Source organism: Osmerus eperlanus, chromosome 18 (genome assembly GCF_963692335.1).
Source record: "Osmerus eperlanus chromosome 18, fOsmEpe2.1, whole genome shotgun sequence".
In the NCBI taxonomy this organism is placed as follows: domain Eukaryota; kingdom Metazoa; phylum Chordata; class Actinopteri; order Osmeriformes; family Osmeridae; genus Osmerus; species Osmerus eperlanus.
In genome coordinates, this window is record NC_085035.1 from 4800566 (window position 1) to 4817367 (window position 16802).

General features: G+C 49.0%; 2 protein-coding genes across 2 annotated transcripts in view; one reads left to right on the top strand and one right to left on the bottom strand.

Moving 5' to 3' along the window:
• Positions 1-11435, bottom strand: part of LOC134039076 (seizure 6-like protein) — a 17563-nt gene extending 6128 nt beyond the window's left edge. Inside the window, exons 1-4 of the mRNA XM_062484825.1 lie at positions 11010-11435; positions 1571-2041; positions 1047-1186; positions 317-516 (exon numbers count right to left, since the gene is read on the bottom strand). Of these exons, the coding sequence (XP_062340809.1) occupies positions 317-516; positions 1047-1186; positions 1571-2041; positions 11010-11112 (914 nt within the window). The 5' untranslated portion in view covers positions 11113-11435. The remainder of the gene's footprint in view (positions 1-316; positions 517-1046; positions 1187-1570; positions 2042-11009) is intronic.
• Positions 11436-14738: 3303 nt separating this feature from the next.
• Positions 14739-16484, top strand: npm2b (nucleophosmin/nucleoplasmin, 2b). Its single transcript, XM_062484246.1, has 9 exons — positions 14739-14835; positions 14980-15038; positions 15123-15205; positions 15286-15402; positions 15495-15588; positions 15705-15835; positions 15971-15993; positions 16153-16189; positions 16303-16484. The coding sequence occupies exons 2-9, from the start codon at positions 15002-15004 to the stop codon at positions 16330-16332; spliced, it is 552 nt and encodes a 183-aa protein (XP_062340230.1). The 5' UTR covers positions 14739-14835; positions 14980-15001; the 3' UTR covers positions 16333-16484.
• The last annotated feature ends 318 nt before the right edge of the window (positions 16485-16802 follow it).

The following is a 16802-nucleotide window of genomic DNA, read 5'->3' on the forward strand; positions in this document are numbered from 1 at the left end:
TATGGGTGACTCTCACACACAAACACACGCACACAACACACACACACACACACACATACAAACAACCGCCCATCGACTCCCAAACACATCCTGCATGGTAACAAGATGAGAGGCAATTAATCTGAGCTCTAATCAGCTAATTCACACGACAGATTCAATCACAGCGCTAATGGATTCAATGACAAGATTAAGTGATTATGCAATTAACAAGAGCAGGTATACACAGATAATCAAAAGCCCCTCAAGACTTAATGAAGGCTTGGATTGAAAAAAGAACTGAAGTACATGTCTGTGTGGCGTGTGTGTTTGTGTGGACTCACTTTGATAGTGCAGCTGGAACATGCCCATGCCCCCCTCTGGCGACGAACGGTAGTACACCGAGATGGTATTGGTGGGACTGCGGATCACTTGACCTTCAACTAACAGCGTCTGATTGGCTAAGACTAGCAAGGATCCGCTCTCATCCACCCCTCTGATTGACAGCTGCTCCCCCTCTGATAGGTTGACACTCTTTACCTGCAGAGAGAGAGGAGAGAGAGAGAGAGAGAGAAGAGAGAGAGAGAGAGGAGAGAGGAGAGAGAGAGAGAGAGAGAGAGAGAGAGAGAGAGAGAGAGAGAGAGAGAGAGAGACAGGGAGTGCATGTCAGAGAGAGTGGAGGTAAAAACAGAGTGTATGTGTCTGTGTATTACACAGAGCACCTCAGGCGTCAGAGAAGTGCAGCAGGTTGAGAATGTTGTACTGCCGTGTGCCACTAGGGGTCAGAGCTGGCCCCGGATCACCACAGACCCCGCAGTACCAACCAAAAGATACTTATTTACTGTAATACAATGCTGTTGCTAACAGTGGCAGCAATGCTGCAGTATGTGTGTTTCTGTCTGTGTTTGTTTGCAGTGGATGAGAGAGTGAGGGAGCGAGAGCGTAAGAGAGAGAGAGAGAGAGAGAGAGAGAGAGAGAGAGAGAGAGAGAGAGAGAGAGAGAGAGAGAGAGAGAGAGAGAGAGAGAGAGAGAGAGAGAGAGAGAGAGAGAGAGAGAGAGAGCCTGCATACCTGCAGCTCCACACCATAGCCTGTGTAGACAGTGACTGTGTAGGTACAATGCAGAAAGGTTCCATCTGGAAGTGGGGGGTCATCCGAAGAGTCTATGTATCCCTCTGGATCCGAGAAGTTTACCATGCACCCAGACACTGCTGTGGAGAGGAGGGGAGGGGAGGGAGAAGAGAGAAGGTAGGAAAGGAGAGGAGAGAGAAGAGAGAAGGTAGGAAAGGAGAGGAGAGAGAAGAGAGAAGGTAGGAAAGGAGAGGAGAGGACGGGAGGGAGAAGAAAAGAGAGAAGGTAGGAAAAGAGAGGAGAGAAGAGAAGGGAGAAGAGGAGAGAGGGAGAGGAGAAAAGGAGAGGGCAGAAACAATGAGAAAATCTGTCTGAGACGTGATCCATTGTACAGTTTATCTGCATAGCTTAATCCAGGGTGCGGGGAAAACAGCACGCCTGTGTCTGCTGACGGGAAAGAGGTAAACAAGCCGGATTCCTGACAAGGACAACGTGCCCTACCCAGGCACTGTCATGTTGCTCACCCGGCGACAGAGTCTCTGTCTCCAAGTCCCCCTCTATATCTGGGTCCACGGTCGTCTTGGCCACGGCGGTGACCTCGTCTGAGGCCTGCAGCGTGTACGTGCCGGACTGAGGCTCCGGCTGGTTGGGTGTTGGAGAGAGGGTGTATGTGGGGAGAAGCAGGGGTGCATCGCTTGCTTGGACTGGGGCTGGGGCTCTGAATTTCTTCAGCAGGCCCCCACCTTGTTCCTCCAGGGAACGACCTCCGGGGAGGGAGCCCACCGTTAGACCTCTGCCCAGGAGAGGCAGCATGTCCTGGGGCAGAGAGGAGGGGAGGGCCCCCCCCGCTGTCTGGGAGAGGAGACGATCCTTCTGAGCCAGCAGGCCTCCCGCCGCCCGGTCGGCGCCTCTCCCCGGGGGGCCGCCATCATCTCCGTCCCCTTCTGTCGCTGCGGGAGAGGCGGAGGAGGTGGGAGGCGTGGGGACGACTTCACCTAGCGGGGCAGGAAGGACAGGGAGAAAGTGAGACTTCTCTTGGAAAAGGCCCGAACAGGGCTGATAGGCCCGCGATGTACTTTCAGATAGTGTGCGACGGGGACCTTTTTAGAGACGCCTGAGAACTGAGAAGACCGACTTCAGGCCAGCGGTGTTCACCTGCTCCCTCCACATGACACACACACACACACACACATACACACGCACACACACTTAGACAAGCTGAGCACGGACTCTCTCTGGGAGAAGAGAGAGGGGCAGTCACGCATGAGGGAGAGTGAGAGAGATAGAGAGAGAGGGGGGGGGGGGGAGGAGAAGTACAGACAGGCAAAATGCTCTCCCACGCATGCTAAAATGCCATCTCCGACAGCTCAGCACTAAAAAGCACCGACCGGCAAGCCAACCACACACACAGACTACACACACACACACACACACTCACATAGACTGCACACACACACGAAACCAATATTGCCTCCACTTTGCTCCATCATCCACGTGTCGATAACAATAATAATGGATGTCGTAATGTAGGCTCATCGCGGACTGTAAATGCTCTTATCTTACCATGCAGAGGGGGGGACCAGACAGCTCTGTAGTGCCGTACATCCACGTCAACCACCTCCGAGTCAAACTACCGGCGGAGGAGGAGAGGAGCAAAGGAAATAGCGTCTCGCTGTCAACGGAGAACGTCTGCTCCATCTATCAAACCGTCATCAGCCAGAAAACTTATTTGAGCTTTCATATCCTCACAATAAGTTAACGCGCAGGTGGAGATGAATCACACACCCGCACAAACGGAGACGCACACACACATACACACACACACACAAGCACACACACATATGCAGTCTGTTTCCAGGAAATATTTTGTTGTGTGATATGCATACAAGCACACAGGCCCGTGAGGTGAATGAACAAATACAATGCAAAGACCGTAGGCAAAGAACACCAACATAAGTGTATCAAACAAGCTGTAGGCTACATGCTCAGAGCTTCTAGAAGTGTGTATCTGTGTGTGAGAGAGAGAAAATGTGTGTTCTCACACACGGCACCAGTATCTGTTCAGTCCTGTACTGGTGCCGTTGAACTTATTTATGGCAATTGGGTCGCATGAAACCAACAAGACCCGACTGAACCCTGAGCCAACTTCACCCAGGGGCATGTGTGTGCGCGCGTCATAATAACGACTTTGAATTCTTTGTCGTCTATTTCTCGGAAGAGAAACTGCAAAAGCATCAGGGAGGGAAAACAGAAACACACACACACACACACACACCCTTACAGAGCTGAGCACCCCATTACCATGTTTCTGACGCAGTGTTCATCACATTGCCCCATTAGCAGCGTTTAGCACTGTGCTGTGGGTGACGATGTGCTGACTCATTAAGGGCGCCAAAGATCTCACTGCAGGCGGGGGAAAAAAGAGGAAGGGCAACTGAGCGTGTGTGTGTGTGTGCGCAAGTTTGCGTGCGTGCGTGCGTGTGCGTGTGTGTGTGTGTGTGTGTGTGTGTGTGTGTGTGTGTGTGTGTGTGAAAAGGAGCAGAGGGTAAGTTGAGGGGGAGAACTCAATAGAATTCAATGGAGACGGGAGACAGGAGAGCGAGGGCATTCACTGCCATTGCAACTCAATCTGGTCCAAGGTCATCCAGCATGTCTGGAGACCCTGAACAGGCAGTGACTGTGAGTGACGTGTGAGTTAGCAGCGAAAACAACAGCATGGGGCCGAGGACAGAACGCACGAGGAAGACGTCTGCTTTTCTACCTTTGTCGGATTTTAATTGGGGCTTGAGTGGGATGTGATTGGCTGGGCTGTTGAATACATGGGCAGACCACTGATTCGCTGCTTCTGTTGGGAGAGCTCAGACTGGCACCGACTGAAACGATGAAAACGTTCCTACGCTGCCATGACGACTCACCATGGAGACACCTTCATTGCAACCACTGCAATGACATATGCAAACACACACACAGTACATACATGCACACACACACACAATACACAGCCTTGAGACTGGAACTGGAGATGAGGATTTATTCTTAAAATACAGACAGAAACACACACATTTACATTTATTCACACACACAACAGACAAAACCACACAAATACACACTCTGATCTAACAAAGTAAATCGGAGATTGAGGTTGTACGGTGTGAGGTTCAGGGGGTCCCTCTGTTACATGAGGCAGAAAATACTCTGCGCTCCTACCCGATTGGATAAATGGTGAGCTAGCTCAAACCTGATAGGCTAAAGCATTTGTGAGCTCATAGTCGGGGTGTCTCTGGCAGAGGTTTCAGACCCTCAGGGAGAACACACAGCTGACTTAACGATTTCCTGCGCGAGCCAACACAAACACGCACACACACGCACACGCTGGTCGATGCTATCTTTGAATCAGCGCTTGAATCAAGCTGTGGGTCAGCTGGTGGAATGATCCAAAGCTCAAAGTGGAGCAGAAATATCGAATTCACCAATCAGCAATGACCTCAAAGCAGATCATCTGACAGAGCAAGCTCCACACAGACACACACTACCTCATTAACACACTCTCACAACCCTGGCAACCATACATGCCCCTACATGTCTCCGGGGGACGGTTCTGGTGCATCAATTAGACCACTAGACTATGTTCCAATAACGTGCTGCTCCAGCCTTATGTCAGATTCTAGATGAATCTAGATCTTCTCTCTAACTATGAGCCCCTGCTCAGGGTACCAGGCAATGAGTCCCAGCTGGACAGTGTGTGTGTGTGTGTGTTTGTGTGTGTGTGTGCATGCGTGCGTCAAGCAGGTGCCGTACCACCCAGGCATGACCATCGCCGTCGAAACAGATGGCATCATCTGTGCTCTCTCTCTCTCTCCTTCCTCCATCTTCCATCTCTCGCTCTCGCCTCCCGCCGTTCCCCTGCTAGTTCTCACTCACACAGGTGTGCGCAGTCTGTCGGTGCAGATGTACCCCCTCTCTCTCTCTCTCTCTCTCTCTCTCTCTCTCTCGCCATTTCCCTCCCTCCGTCCCTATATTTCTACTTTCTCTGTAGTCTCTCCATTTCGTCTCTTCTCCTTTCACCCCTGGTCCTTGGTGGCCCTTAGTCATTCGTTATTAAGATGTCTGACTCTCTTGAGGGCCACACATGATTCATAGACGCGAAAGCATCTCGCCTTAGGATAGAAACGTCTCTTTAATCAAGAACGTTAGAGCGTCGGACGCAAGGCCGTTGAAAATCCAAAAGAAACACTGAAATGCAAAGCGTACCTGAGCAGTGACTGTTACTTAAGGCAGACAGAAATGTATACACGTACACGCATGTCAAGATACTGGATATCGCTTATAGGCTTGGCCTCTCTGGCCTCCTGTAAGGGCCCGCTGAGGAGAGGATGATGTGGGATGAAAACACTCATAAAGGATGACAGAGGTTGATGATATTGCCCCTCGGGGGATGACTGAGTGCCAATAACAAGAAGTGCAGATCAAACGACGGCACGAGCTCTTTCTAAATAAACTCATCCCCGTCGTGACTCATCGATGTTTGCACGTCGAAGACGAGGCGATGGAGCTGCGTCCTCTGCCTGTGTCTTGGCCGGGAGCGGGAGGGGGGAAGGGGGGGAGGGGAGCGAGGGAGGAGAGGAGGGGTGTGAGAGCGGAGGAGTGAACCACGGGAAGAGACGAGGCTGACGACGGAAGGAGCGGAAAGTGAGTGCTCGAGAGAAAAACAGTTCGGATTCACTGAAGCCTGTTCTTTGGCACAGTAGCCCAGTGGGTGTCAGGGACTAGTGTGTGTGTGTGTGTGTGTGTGTGTGTGTGTGTGTGTGTGTGTGTACGTACGTACGTGTGTGTATAGAGTACTTGGCAGACAAAACCCCGGGGCCGATTAAGTGTGCGTGTGTGTGCGCGAGTGTATCCGTGAGTGTGTGAGGCCAACGGTCATTGAAACTCAACTCACACCCCAGTCTGCCTCCAGTTACCAGAGGGAGTGATAGAGGTAGCATGGGGTGATATGGATGGCAGTTTGGCAAGAGAAACCAATGGCTCTACTTCCCCAGAGACAAAACATCCTTGTCGGTTTCTCCGTTACATCTACAAAACAGAGATATTTCAATCAGATGCCCTCCAATCTTATCGATTATGTTTGTTTGCCAAAAATGTGTCGGTTTGTTGACGTAAAGAACTGCCCCAAGCCTCGAGGCAGGTTTACGGTTTAAGGTTGCGGCTCTTCAAGCCAAGGCCACAGTTTGGATCTCTCTCATGCACACTCCTCTCTTCCTCTTACTGTCCCAGGTAGATGGGCTTTTTAAGATGGTATACCATGAATAAAATAACAGATATGCGTTTCCCTTCACTGGACACATCAATTGTGAATTGAGGAAGGGATGTAGAGAATAGTGAGAGGGGGAGGAGGCTTTTAGCCATATTCCCCGAGTTGTTCTGGTTCAGAAGCCCAGTTGAGAGAACCTTTATTAATGTATATGAAGAAGATGCCAAATGGCATAGCAGAAGCGTCTAGGCTTGAGGGATCTGAGAATGAAATATATTTGGCCCAAATCCGGTCTTTGCAGAGGACCCAATGGATCTGCCACTTTTGATGGGGTTTAAAAACATCCGCTTGTCCTCAGTGGCGCATGAATGTCCGGGAAACAGAGAGGTTTGTGTCTACCACATCAAACAGACCTTACATCCCTACAGATCAATGGGCTGTTCTCCTTTTTTTTAAACGCCTCACAGCCCTGACAGTTCATGTTTGACTCAGTCATCAAAAGGCCAGAGAAGTCGATAGCTGAAAAATGGAGCCCAGCTTGAGAGAGCCAGAGGGATTATTCCATCATGATTGATTGGACTGTTATACAATGATCACGGCGCTTCCCGACCTAAAACGATGACACGCGACACATGGAAGACAACAGCTCAAGCTGAGGGGGTTGAAACACGGGAACGCTACCTTGATTACGCCGACGGAGAACGACGGTACCCGTTCATCCATCAGCTAGTAGTGAGGCCAACGTCGGAACTGAACTGCCTTAAATCCGCAGTGTCACCTCAATTACTCATCGCTGCTCATCCCGCGCGCTCGCGGGATGAAGAAAAAAAACACCCCGCGCGAGGCGTGAGGAAGACAAATGCGTTTAGTCAACTTCGCCGCAGACAACGCTATCGGCGCTGCTCTGAGAGACGTGCTCATCGTCACACTCTCACAGGCATGGGTTTTTTGTACCAGAGTCAACAGACACTTCAATGGGATTGCCATATCAAAGCCTGATGAGGGACGTGGGAGCTTTGGCTTAGCTGAGACTTTGAAGCAAAAGGGAAATGAAATATTAACAGTGTATATTAACATTGAACTGGAAACGGTCTGGATCCTGCCCGTTGTGTCAACTACAGCTAGCGACAGACTGCAAGAGCGTGTGTGGCCCACCTAGTGGCCCACCAGGCTTCGACGCTCAAGACTGCGTTCGTCCTGCGCCCTGAAGGCAACACCTCCACATACATTTAGTCATTTAGCAGACGCTCTTATCCAGAGCGACTTACAGTAAGTACAGGGACATTCCCCCGAGGCAAGTAGGGTGAAGTGCCTTGCCCAAGGACACAACGTCAGTTGGCATGACCGGGAATCGAACTGGCAACCTTCGGATTACTAGCCCGATTCCCTCACCGCTCAGCCACCTGAACATACCCCTTAACCAGGTCCGTGACACAAGTCCACTGTCCCAGCACAGGCCCCAGAGCCACCGAGCGGGTCTGTCCACTGTCCACTGGCCTTCAGACTAGCCGGGTGCAGTTGGCCATGCAAAGTCCCATTGTAGCTCGCCTACCTTGCTCCATGCCAACACTACACACCCAACTGCCGGGCTCACTTCAAAAGCTCTGCACCAGCGAGAAAAGAGACTACCAACTAAAACCTGACAGCGCACATAAACACACAGACACACACACCCACAGATTTAGGCTGTGCTCAGAACAGACAGCCACAAAGTTAAGCTGCAGTTAATTGCTTCTATTGTAGAGAAGTGTCAGCCGCAACCGTTCAATCTCACATTCATCCGCAGAAGATAATCCTGTGCTCGGAGGGCAAGGAGTAACAGCAAACACAGACACACACGCACACACACACGCAAGTATACACAATTCTATGATCTGATAAGCTGAAACAGTATGTGTTTGAGTGGATGACCAGTAGACACGCATGCAGGCTGGGCAACCGGAGGGCAGCCAGACAGACGGAAAGACAGACAGACAAACAGACAGGTAGACAGACAGGTCGACAGGCAGGCAGACCGACAGACGGACAGACATCCTCTTTTCCAGCACCCCCTAGGGCTGCAAACCCAACATAGAGCCCTGGGGGCAAACGCAGAGAAAATATCTCTCTCTCTCTCTGTCTGTGTTTCTCTCTCTCTCTGTCTGTGTTTCTCTCTCTCTCTCTCTTTCTGTCTCCCTTAAATATCTTTCAGCCGGGGGGCTTCCAACGAGATTTTCGGCAGAAAGAGGCAGAGAGCAGATCATTTCACAGCCTTTGCGCAAACTTCGCTGCACATATGTGTGTGTGTGTATGTATGTATGTATGTATGTGAAAGAAAGAAAGAGAAGTCTGATGGCAAATACATGTAACATACATCTAAAGCAGACTGGCATTCCTGACTGGTAACAAAAGCAAAGGAAACCGTCAGACTTTAGCGCGGCTCGTGTCCCTGCGTGTGTACCCGAAGCCTTCCCAAACAGCACCCTCCTCAGATGAGTGTACTTCATTAACCCTGCTCTCCCGTGTCAGTTGAGATATCAGAATATCATACGTTGGCGAGAGGCAGCAGAAATGAAATGTTAAATCCCCCCTTTAAGCCCACCAGTTCTGCTGGGAGTCCAGTTAACACCCCCGCCCCCCCCGATTGCGATGACCTTAAAACTCTCCCACCTTTTCATATCTCTCTGCCTTCTGCGTTTCGTGATTTGCCTTTTCATAAAGAGAGACGTCGAAGCCCAGGCCTCGGTCTGAGGTGAGCACTTCAACTACTTCAATTTCAAGTCATGTTTCGAGTCCCCCCTCTTGTGTCCCCCCTCCCGTTTCTCCATATCTTTCTGCCTTTTGATTTAAGTGCCTGTAGGTGCTTCACATTCAGTCAAATCAACCACTGTTGTTCAAACGAAGCACCCGCTCTCTCTCTCTCTCTCTCTTGCCCTCACTTTCTCTTTTTCTGTCACACACACACACAAACACTGTTTACTATATCCAGGCATGGCCACAGGCAAAATGAGAGAGAAAGAGAGAGACAGAGAGAGAGAGAGAAAGGGGGAGGTCTGAGAGAGAGAGATAGAGAGACAGAGAGAGCACTATGACATCTGAGGAAATGCGGAGAGGTGATGTGATGAGAGGGGAATGCTGAATGACGGCTGAATGAGTTTCACACAGTACGGAACAGACAACCCGCCATGAGAGGAGAGAGGAGGATGGAGACGAGGGGAGAAACTGTTTAACAGCTATGACTATTTCAAATGAACCCAGTATATAGTTAACACTAAGCCATTGAGCCACTGGAGAGACGGCAAATAGTCATCACAGAAGGAGCTCTCTAATTGAAATTGTCACGCTACATTTCTACAGGGTTATCTCATCCAGAGAAATCAGATGAAGGATATACAAACACACACGCACACAGACACACACACACGCACAAACACACACGCGAGGGCGCGTGAAATCAGACTGTAATGAGATCTATCAAACTCATGTCCAAAGACACGGTGGCCTAAACGCACATACACACGCGCACACACACACTCTCACAAACACTCACACACACAGTCAGAGAGCGTGGCTCCATGATAATGACACCAGGTCTCTGCTGTGAGTTCTCATTAACCACTGGAGCCCCCTAAGAAATAGATACAAGTCGACAGTGTATTTCGATATCCTCACTACCTGGCACTGTTTGCGAATGTGTGTTTGTGTAGACCATGTGTGTCTCCTAATCAAAAATGGGTCTGTATTTCCATGCACAAGAGGGCTGACAGTGTGTATGTGTGTGTGTGACAGAGAGAGAGAGAGTCAGAGAGAGAGAGGGGGGAGTGAATGAGTGGAGAAAGAGAATGACGGAAAGGCATAGCAGACTGTTGCTTGTTTGACAGTTCGATAGTCTTGTGAGTGGGTGGTGTTGATCCAAAGAATCGGCTCTGGAACATACCGTTCTAACGATGCGGGGGCATCTGGAAAAAAAATATAGCCAATATGGTTTCGAAAAGAAAGAAAGAAAATTATAATTACAGAGACATAAACTTGCTTAGGCCTGTAAAATCACCATAATACATTTTTTTTTTAAATCCATCCATAATTGAACAAACACACCCCTTTGACCACATTCTATGCGAGCTACGTACAAATTCACAAAGAAAATGTGTACATAAATTCTCACACAAATTATTATTCTTACACCTAAGTCTGACGCTGTGACTTGGTGGTAAACATAAAAAGAGAGAGTGACAGATCACTGCCCCAACACAGCACTCTTCGTACACGGACTAATTAGATGGGACCCATCAACTACACAGAAACGGCCTCGGCTGACATCGCTGGCGGTTATTTCAATCCCAGCTTTGTGTAGGGTGATATCCTCTGATTTATCCTCTATCTTAGGCCTACACGCGCACACACACGTCTTTGTAGAATGTTGTTGATGCGATCCGATCGTTCAACCTCCCTGCATACCGATAAGCTCTCAAAAACAGCCGACATTCGAAAGCACACGACCGCTCTCTGTCTCCCAATCTGACTTTTATCTGTCAATTTTGTGCAGCTCTCTCCCACGCGTGTTAAAGAGTCAATAGGCATATTTACACTGAAACACAAAAATACATCTAATTGAAGTTCCAATCGTTCCGACTGGATGAGATCCAGGAAAAAGACAAAACAGTTTGAATAGACACTCATACGGAATACAGACAAACGTTTATAAACACAATCAAAAGTTTACGCATCATTACCTTGCCCTTCTACCGCGACGCATGTCCACAGCACTCCGGCAAAGAGCACTGCCGATAAAGTGTTCAGGATTGGGTACCTGCCCGAGCGAGCAGCCGGTCGCATGGCGACACAACCGGTCCAAATACCTTCTTAAGAAAAATGTAAAGGAAAATAGGTTGGTCCAAGATACGTTTTTTTTTATACCAAAATCAGCACGGGGGCGACTACTCGCTCACGCTGCAGTCAAGAGAAATGACGCGTGGTGCTTGTTTTTCCAATTTTCCTCGTGCGGCGAGGATCAGTGTATTCTCTCCACGGCCCGCATGTCATGCCTTCCCTCGGTTGAACTCCGCAATGTGCGTCTCCTACCCCTTCCTAGGCTGCTCTGTCTCCCTCTCTCTCTCTGTACATCCTGTGTATCTGTGCCTCGGCGCCCCCCTCCCTCTCTCGCTAGTTCACACACCAACACACCGTTCCTCATAGACACGCACATTTGGACGCACAGCAAACCCAACTGCAGTTATTGCACAATGATGCGATATCTTTGGTCCAGTACGTCTTCAGAGAGAAAGAAAGAGGAAGCGAGGGAGTCAAAGAGAACGAGCCCAGGAATGGGGGAGACTTTGAGACCCATCTCATCACAGTTTGGTAATCCATGTAAGTAGCAGTATTCTACTGATGCAATCTAAATCTTAATCCAGGGCTTTCCATTCAACACTTTCCTTGATGACAAAATGGGAGTCCTCAGCAACAAACGTTTTTTCTCTCTTTCTAACCCTCAAGAGTGTGTGCACGCAGACACACACGCACACACACACACACACACACACACTTTATGGTATGTTTTCCTCAGTAACAGCAGGTCGCCATCAACATTGAATTCATTCGATCAATTTTCAGCTCGTTTTAGTCAGAACAAAACACTCCAGTCGTAGCATCTGCCAGTAATTAAAACAGCAGCCAGCCGACTATGATGACACTGTGTGTGTGTGTCAACACTCAACACAATTATGACCTATAGCATTCACTTGGCAAACAGACTACCTGAATCCATGGCATTGCAGTTTGTCTTCTGCATGTCCCCCACACGCACACCGACACACACACACACAACCTCATACCAGTGCCAGGTTGTGATGGTTACTGAGTGTCTGCCTCCAGAACGGAAACAAAGGGACAACCTGGAAAAGAAGGACAGACGGAAAAACAAAGCAGGCAGGCAGGCAGGCAGGCAGGCAAACAGACGCCAGCAGGCCAACACAGGCAATCAGACGGACAGACAGGCAGTCACACGGCCAGACAGGCAGGCAGGCAGAAAGACAGACAGGCAGTGTTTGGGATTGAGGGCGGATTTATGCAACTGCAGAGGAAACCAACACAGACGGCGTCTCATTAGGAGCTCCAGCAGCTGTCTGCTCCCCTCAGCCTCAGTCCTCCTCAATCAGCAGACTGCCACCATCTCCTGCAGAGATGGAGAGAAGCAGATCGAGGGGAGAGGAAGAGAGAGAGAGAAAAAAAAAGGAATTCGCCGGGTGCGTACGAGATACAGTCGAGAAGATCGTTTTAGTGACGACCGCTTGGCTCCATGGTTTTCATGAATGCCGGCCCGTGGCTCGCGCACGCTTGCCCACGCGCACGGACAGGGTTTTTCTGCCACGTCGCAGCAGGGGGGCGCTGTCCGTGGTGCTGAATCACTCCTAACGGGAAGTCCCGCTGGGCTCCTTTCAGTCAGGCTCAGGAAGGAGAACAGCAGCAAGCCTGGAGTTCCTACAAGCCCGCCCCGACTCACACAAAGCCCAGTATGGCTTCGGGTACAAGAGGATGTTCTTCATCCCAGATAGGCAGAATGGGACCAGGATCACTTCAGTTCTACCCAGAACCCGGTTGTCTAGTATGGGTGGTTAGTGTGGGATGTATGTGCGCGTGGTTTAGGCTGGGTATCAGCGACTATTGTGAGTCCCCCCTCGGGCAGTCGGCAGGGGAGATCAGAGAGCTCCACCCTCCGCCTCTCTTCTGCCTCCATCCCTGATAACAGAGCACAGACAGATTAGAGTGCTGGAGGAGACCAGGAAGGATCATTCTTTTCTGGGGGATCTGAGATTCGCAGCTTTCCCCCTCCACCGCCCCATCCTCTGTCAGTCTGTCTCCCTCTTTCCCATGCTCTCTCCCTCTTTCTCATGCTCTCTCTTTCTCTCTCTCTCTCTTTCCCATGCTCTCTCTCTCCCTCACTCTCTCTCTCTCTCTGTCTTTCTGTCTCTCTCTCTGTGTCTGGCTCTGTCTCTCTCCCCCCAATCTATATCTCATCTCCTCCTCTTCCCTCTCTCCGTGTTTATGTGAGCATGTGCTTACGAGCCACACGGTGGAAGGGATAAGTGAGCCCACTCAGCAACAGCCCCTCCCTCCTTGTCTTTCTCTCGCTTATATTGTTTCATAGGTGGTGAGGTCACCCTCAGCAGATGACTACATATCAGCTACTGGCTGCATGTGCACACATACACACACACACACACACATACATAAACACACTAATGTACAGTGGGTTTTACTGTGTAGGTCATTCCAGCAGTACTATTGATTCATTGAACTCCTGGCACTATCCTCGTCTACAGGGCGCTAGGAGGATGAGAGAAATGGAAACTGTATATGGACAATAACACAAAACACACCCTTAGTCTCTCATATTTACCCCCCTCATGTTCTTCTCTGCGCTGCCCTTTCTTCCACTTGGTTTTTCTTCATCCTTTCGTAGTTCCCCAGCCTTCTACCATTTCTGTACCTAATGTCCCAGCCCACACACTCTGTGCCTGACTCTGTGGAGAGGAGGCAGAGTGAGTCACCCTAAGGCCTTGAGAACAGGATGTGATGTAGATCTCCATATCACGTCTATTGTTGTTTATCTTCTTGCAGGCTGTGTTTGTCCACGTGCTGCATCTTACTGTTATGTCTTTTTCGTGTACAAGCTCTCTCTTTCCTGGGATATTAGACCATTAATTATAGCATTTATTTGTTGTCTTCCGCTATATCATTATAGAGATTTATAATTTCATTGGAACATAATTAATATTCATCCAACATGAAAATGAATCCACGATCTCAATCGTCATTTCTATCATTTGTATTCAGTCATATCACTCATCTTATCATGTGTAATTACAGTAGTCAAATATACAACCTTCGTATTCACAATCATCTGATAATCTTTCAATTATTGGGAAATTTTAATCTTGCATAAAATCGTACTTGTAATTTCATATCTGTCTGAATATTGAGGTGAAAATACGTGCCAGTAATGCAATCAGAGATGTAAATTGTGTACTCCTCTGGCATATCTAATGTGCAGCTGCTATGGAGTTAGGGAATGGAGGGGGGCGGGGTGGGGGCGGCAGAGGGATTATCAATCATTACTGGCGCAGTTTAAATGTCTTACCTTTCCCGGTAAGAAAGGTTCAGGGAGCAGTGTTTCCTTTCTCTTGAGCTCTTATTATACCCACTATTCATCACCGGTAGAGCTTGTGGATGTTACCATCACTGATATACTACTAAATATTCATAATATGACTGTCGGATTATCTCTTTCACTCACAACCACCCAGATAGGATACACACTACAAAATATGTTTGTCTTCCATCCGCCACGCACACCACCGTCAGAAATGTACTTCAACAATCATTCAAGATAGTGATTTCTCTGCCCACTTGAGTGAGCCAATCCGAGTCAGTTAAATCAGTTTAATTGGAGACAGCCGCTTCCAACTGGGCAGCGGCCTCATAAACCTGTCAATCACTTGTGCATGATTCCTTTTCACTTTGACTGTTCTGGGCTAACTGGAACAATCCCACTCTTCGGTATGTAATTAAATTAATAGTTCTTGCTAGTCTACTTGTATTGCATTAGAAGGCACTTTGCCTCCTTCACTTTCATATAACATTTAGCGACCTGGACTAGGATCATTCTAAATAGGTGGCTGGCTGCTCATTCTTTTATTTCAGGTGCTGTAAAAATAAAGTAGACATGAATAAAACAGAAAAACCTGTATCAACACTATGGGGTAGGTTTCGCTACACTAAAACCCACTTCAACGTAATTCCCGCGTGTCACCATGATTTGCATTTGCTTTAATCACACGATGTAGGTTGCGAGCTAAGCAGTTCAAATAAAGCTGGAACGTTCAAGACGGATGACAGTAACCACCAACACCAACTGGCACTCAGAACTGTAAGTAGGTGAGTGCATAGTGCATCATTGAGTGAGGCTCACGGCTTCTACTTGCAGCAATTAACCAACCTCTGTCCTAGATGTGCCTCGGTGCAGGCGCTAAAGAGGAGTTCAACATCGTTGAGGTGATTACGGGTGAACCAGAAAACGGGAAAGGTGTTCCCATGGCAACTTTACACGCCAACGGCATGCCCACGGTAATGATAAAAAAAAAAGTTGTATAACTATTCCAGTAGATGAAGATGCATTTATTACAGAAGTTTAAATATGATCCACTTTACCGTCCTAGGTAAATCTGTCCGGTTTAGATCTGCACCCACCGGTAACGTTCAGGTTGAAAAGCGGCACAGGACCAGTTTACGTTTGCGGAGAGCACGTGGCACGTGAGTCAAACAATAGCCTATGAACGCTGCAATGAAATGGTCGTTTCGTGCGTGCTTTTAGAACAACTCTGTAGCCAAAGTAAAACGCTTGCTCGGTTGCCCGTGTTCTGACGCAGTGGAAGAGGACATCTCAGACAGCGATGAAGACATGGCCGAAGAGTTGGAGGAAGAGGAGGAAGAAATCGAGTCATCACCGGAGAAGCCAGTTAAGAAACCAGCGGCTAAGAACGGCGTCACTGCTGGAAAGGTAGGGCTCCTTCCTCACTACACCTGGAAGGGGGGGGGGGGGGGGGGCAGGTAGGGTTTTGATTTGACTGAGAATTGATGGACCCTACTTTCTCGTTATTTAACATTGATGTCCCGCCCCCTCCCACCCATCCAGAGAAAGAAGCAAGAAGCGGATGGGTGAGTAAACGTATGGGAGGGAAGAGGGGCTGAACCCGATGCATTCTACTTCCCCGTTGGAAGACTTGGGGAGTTTAACAACGTACCTCCTTGAGTTGTATGTCGACATGAATCAGCTTGATGGCCTCAGTGACCCCTCCCCTCTCCCCCCTCACCTAGGTCCGCGTCAGATGGCGAGAACAACCCTCCCAAAAAGGTACTGACCTTTTTTTTTATTTTTTCTCATGAGTTCCCCGAGTTTTAAATTCTGAAGTGACTCTTGCCTACCATGTCATGGCTGCCTCTTTCTGACGTCCTGCTCTGTTCCAGGGGAAGGGCCGAGGCAAGAAGAAGGCTTGAGCCGCCATCGATCGCTCCCCGTGGCCTGCCTTCTCAAGGCCCCTCTGATCCGTCTGTTCAATCATGGGACGGTTCAAGCTGCTATTAACCTGGTTTTGTGACTTAATCCCACTTGTGCTTTCAATAAATAAATAAAAAACATTTGTAATTCATGTATATCCCTTTGACTTAAACCCTCTGTTCTCAAAGTTTGGCCTCAGTACCATAGCCTCCTGTTAAATGTATTCGCCTTTCCAAGGAAAAAGAATAAACATGGGCTAGACTGGGCACAACACCAGGTAAACATAATGCTGGAAGGTACACAGGATGTGTTCCTTCCCTAGTCTCATGTGTACTTTGGCTCGTCCTCCGCTGTCCGTAGAGGGCTGTAGGGGCAGGTGAGCTCTGGTTCAGGGTGCTGCCGGTGAACAGATGGGAGACTAAAGGACATGGAGGATGCCTTTGCTGCAGGCTGGGTTTCTGTCCTGACC

Bases quoted from the DNA above. Each gene is read 5' to 3' on its own strand.
- npm2b (XM_062484246.1), top strand. From the start codon at position 15,002: ATGAATAAAACAGAAAAACCTGTATCAACACTATGGG. The intron at 15,403-15,494 runs GTAATGATAAAA...TTACCGTCCTAG, and splicing joins ACGCCAACGGCATGCCCACG to GTAAATCTGTCCGGTTTAGA. The intron at 16,190-16,302 runs GTACTGACCTTT...GCTCTGTTCCAG, and splicing joins AGAACAACCCTCCCAAAAAG to GGGAAGGGCCGAGGCAAGAA.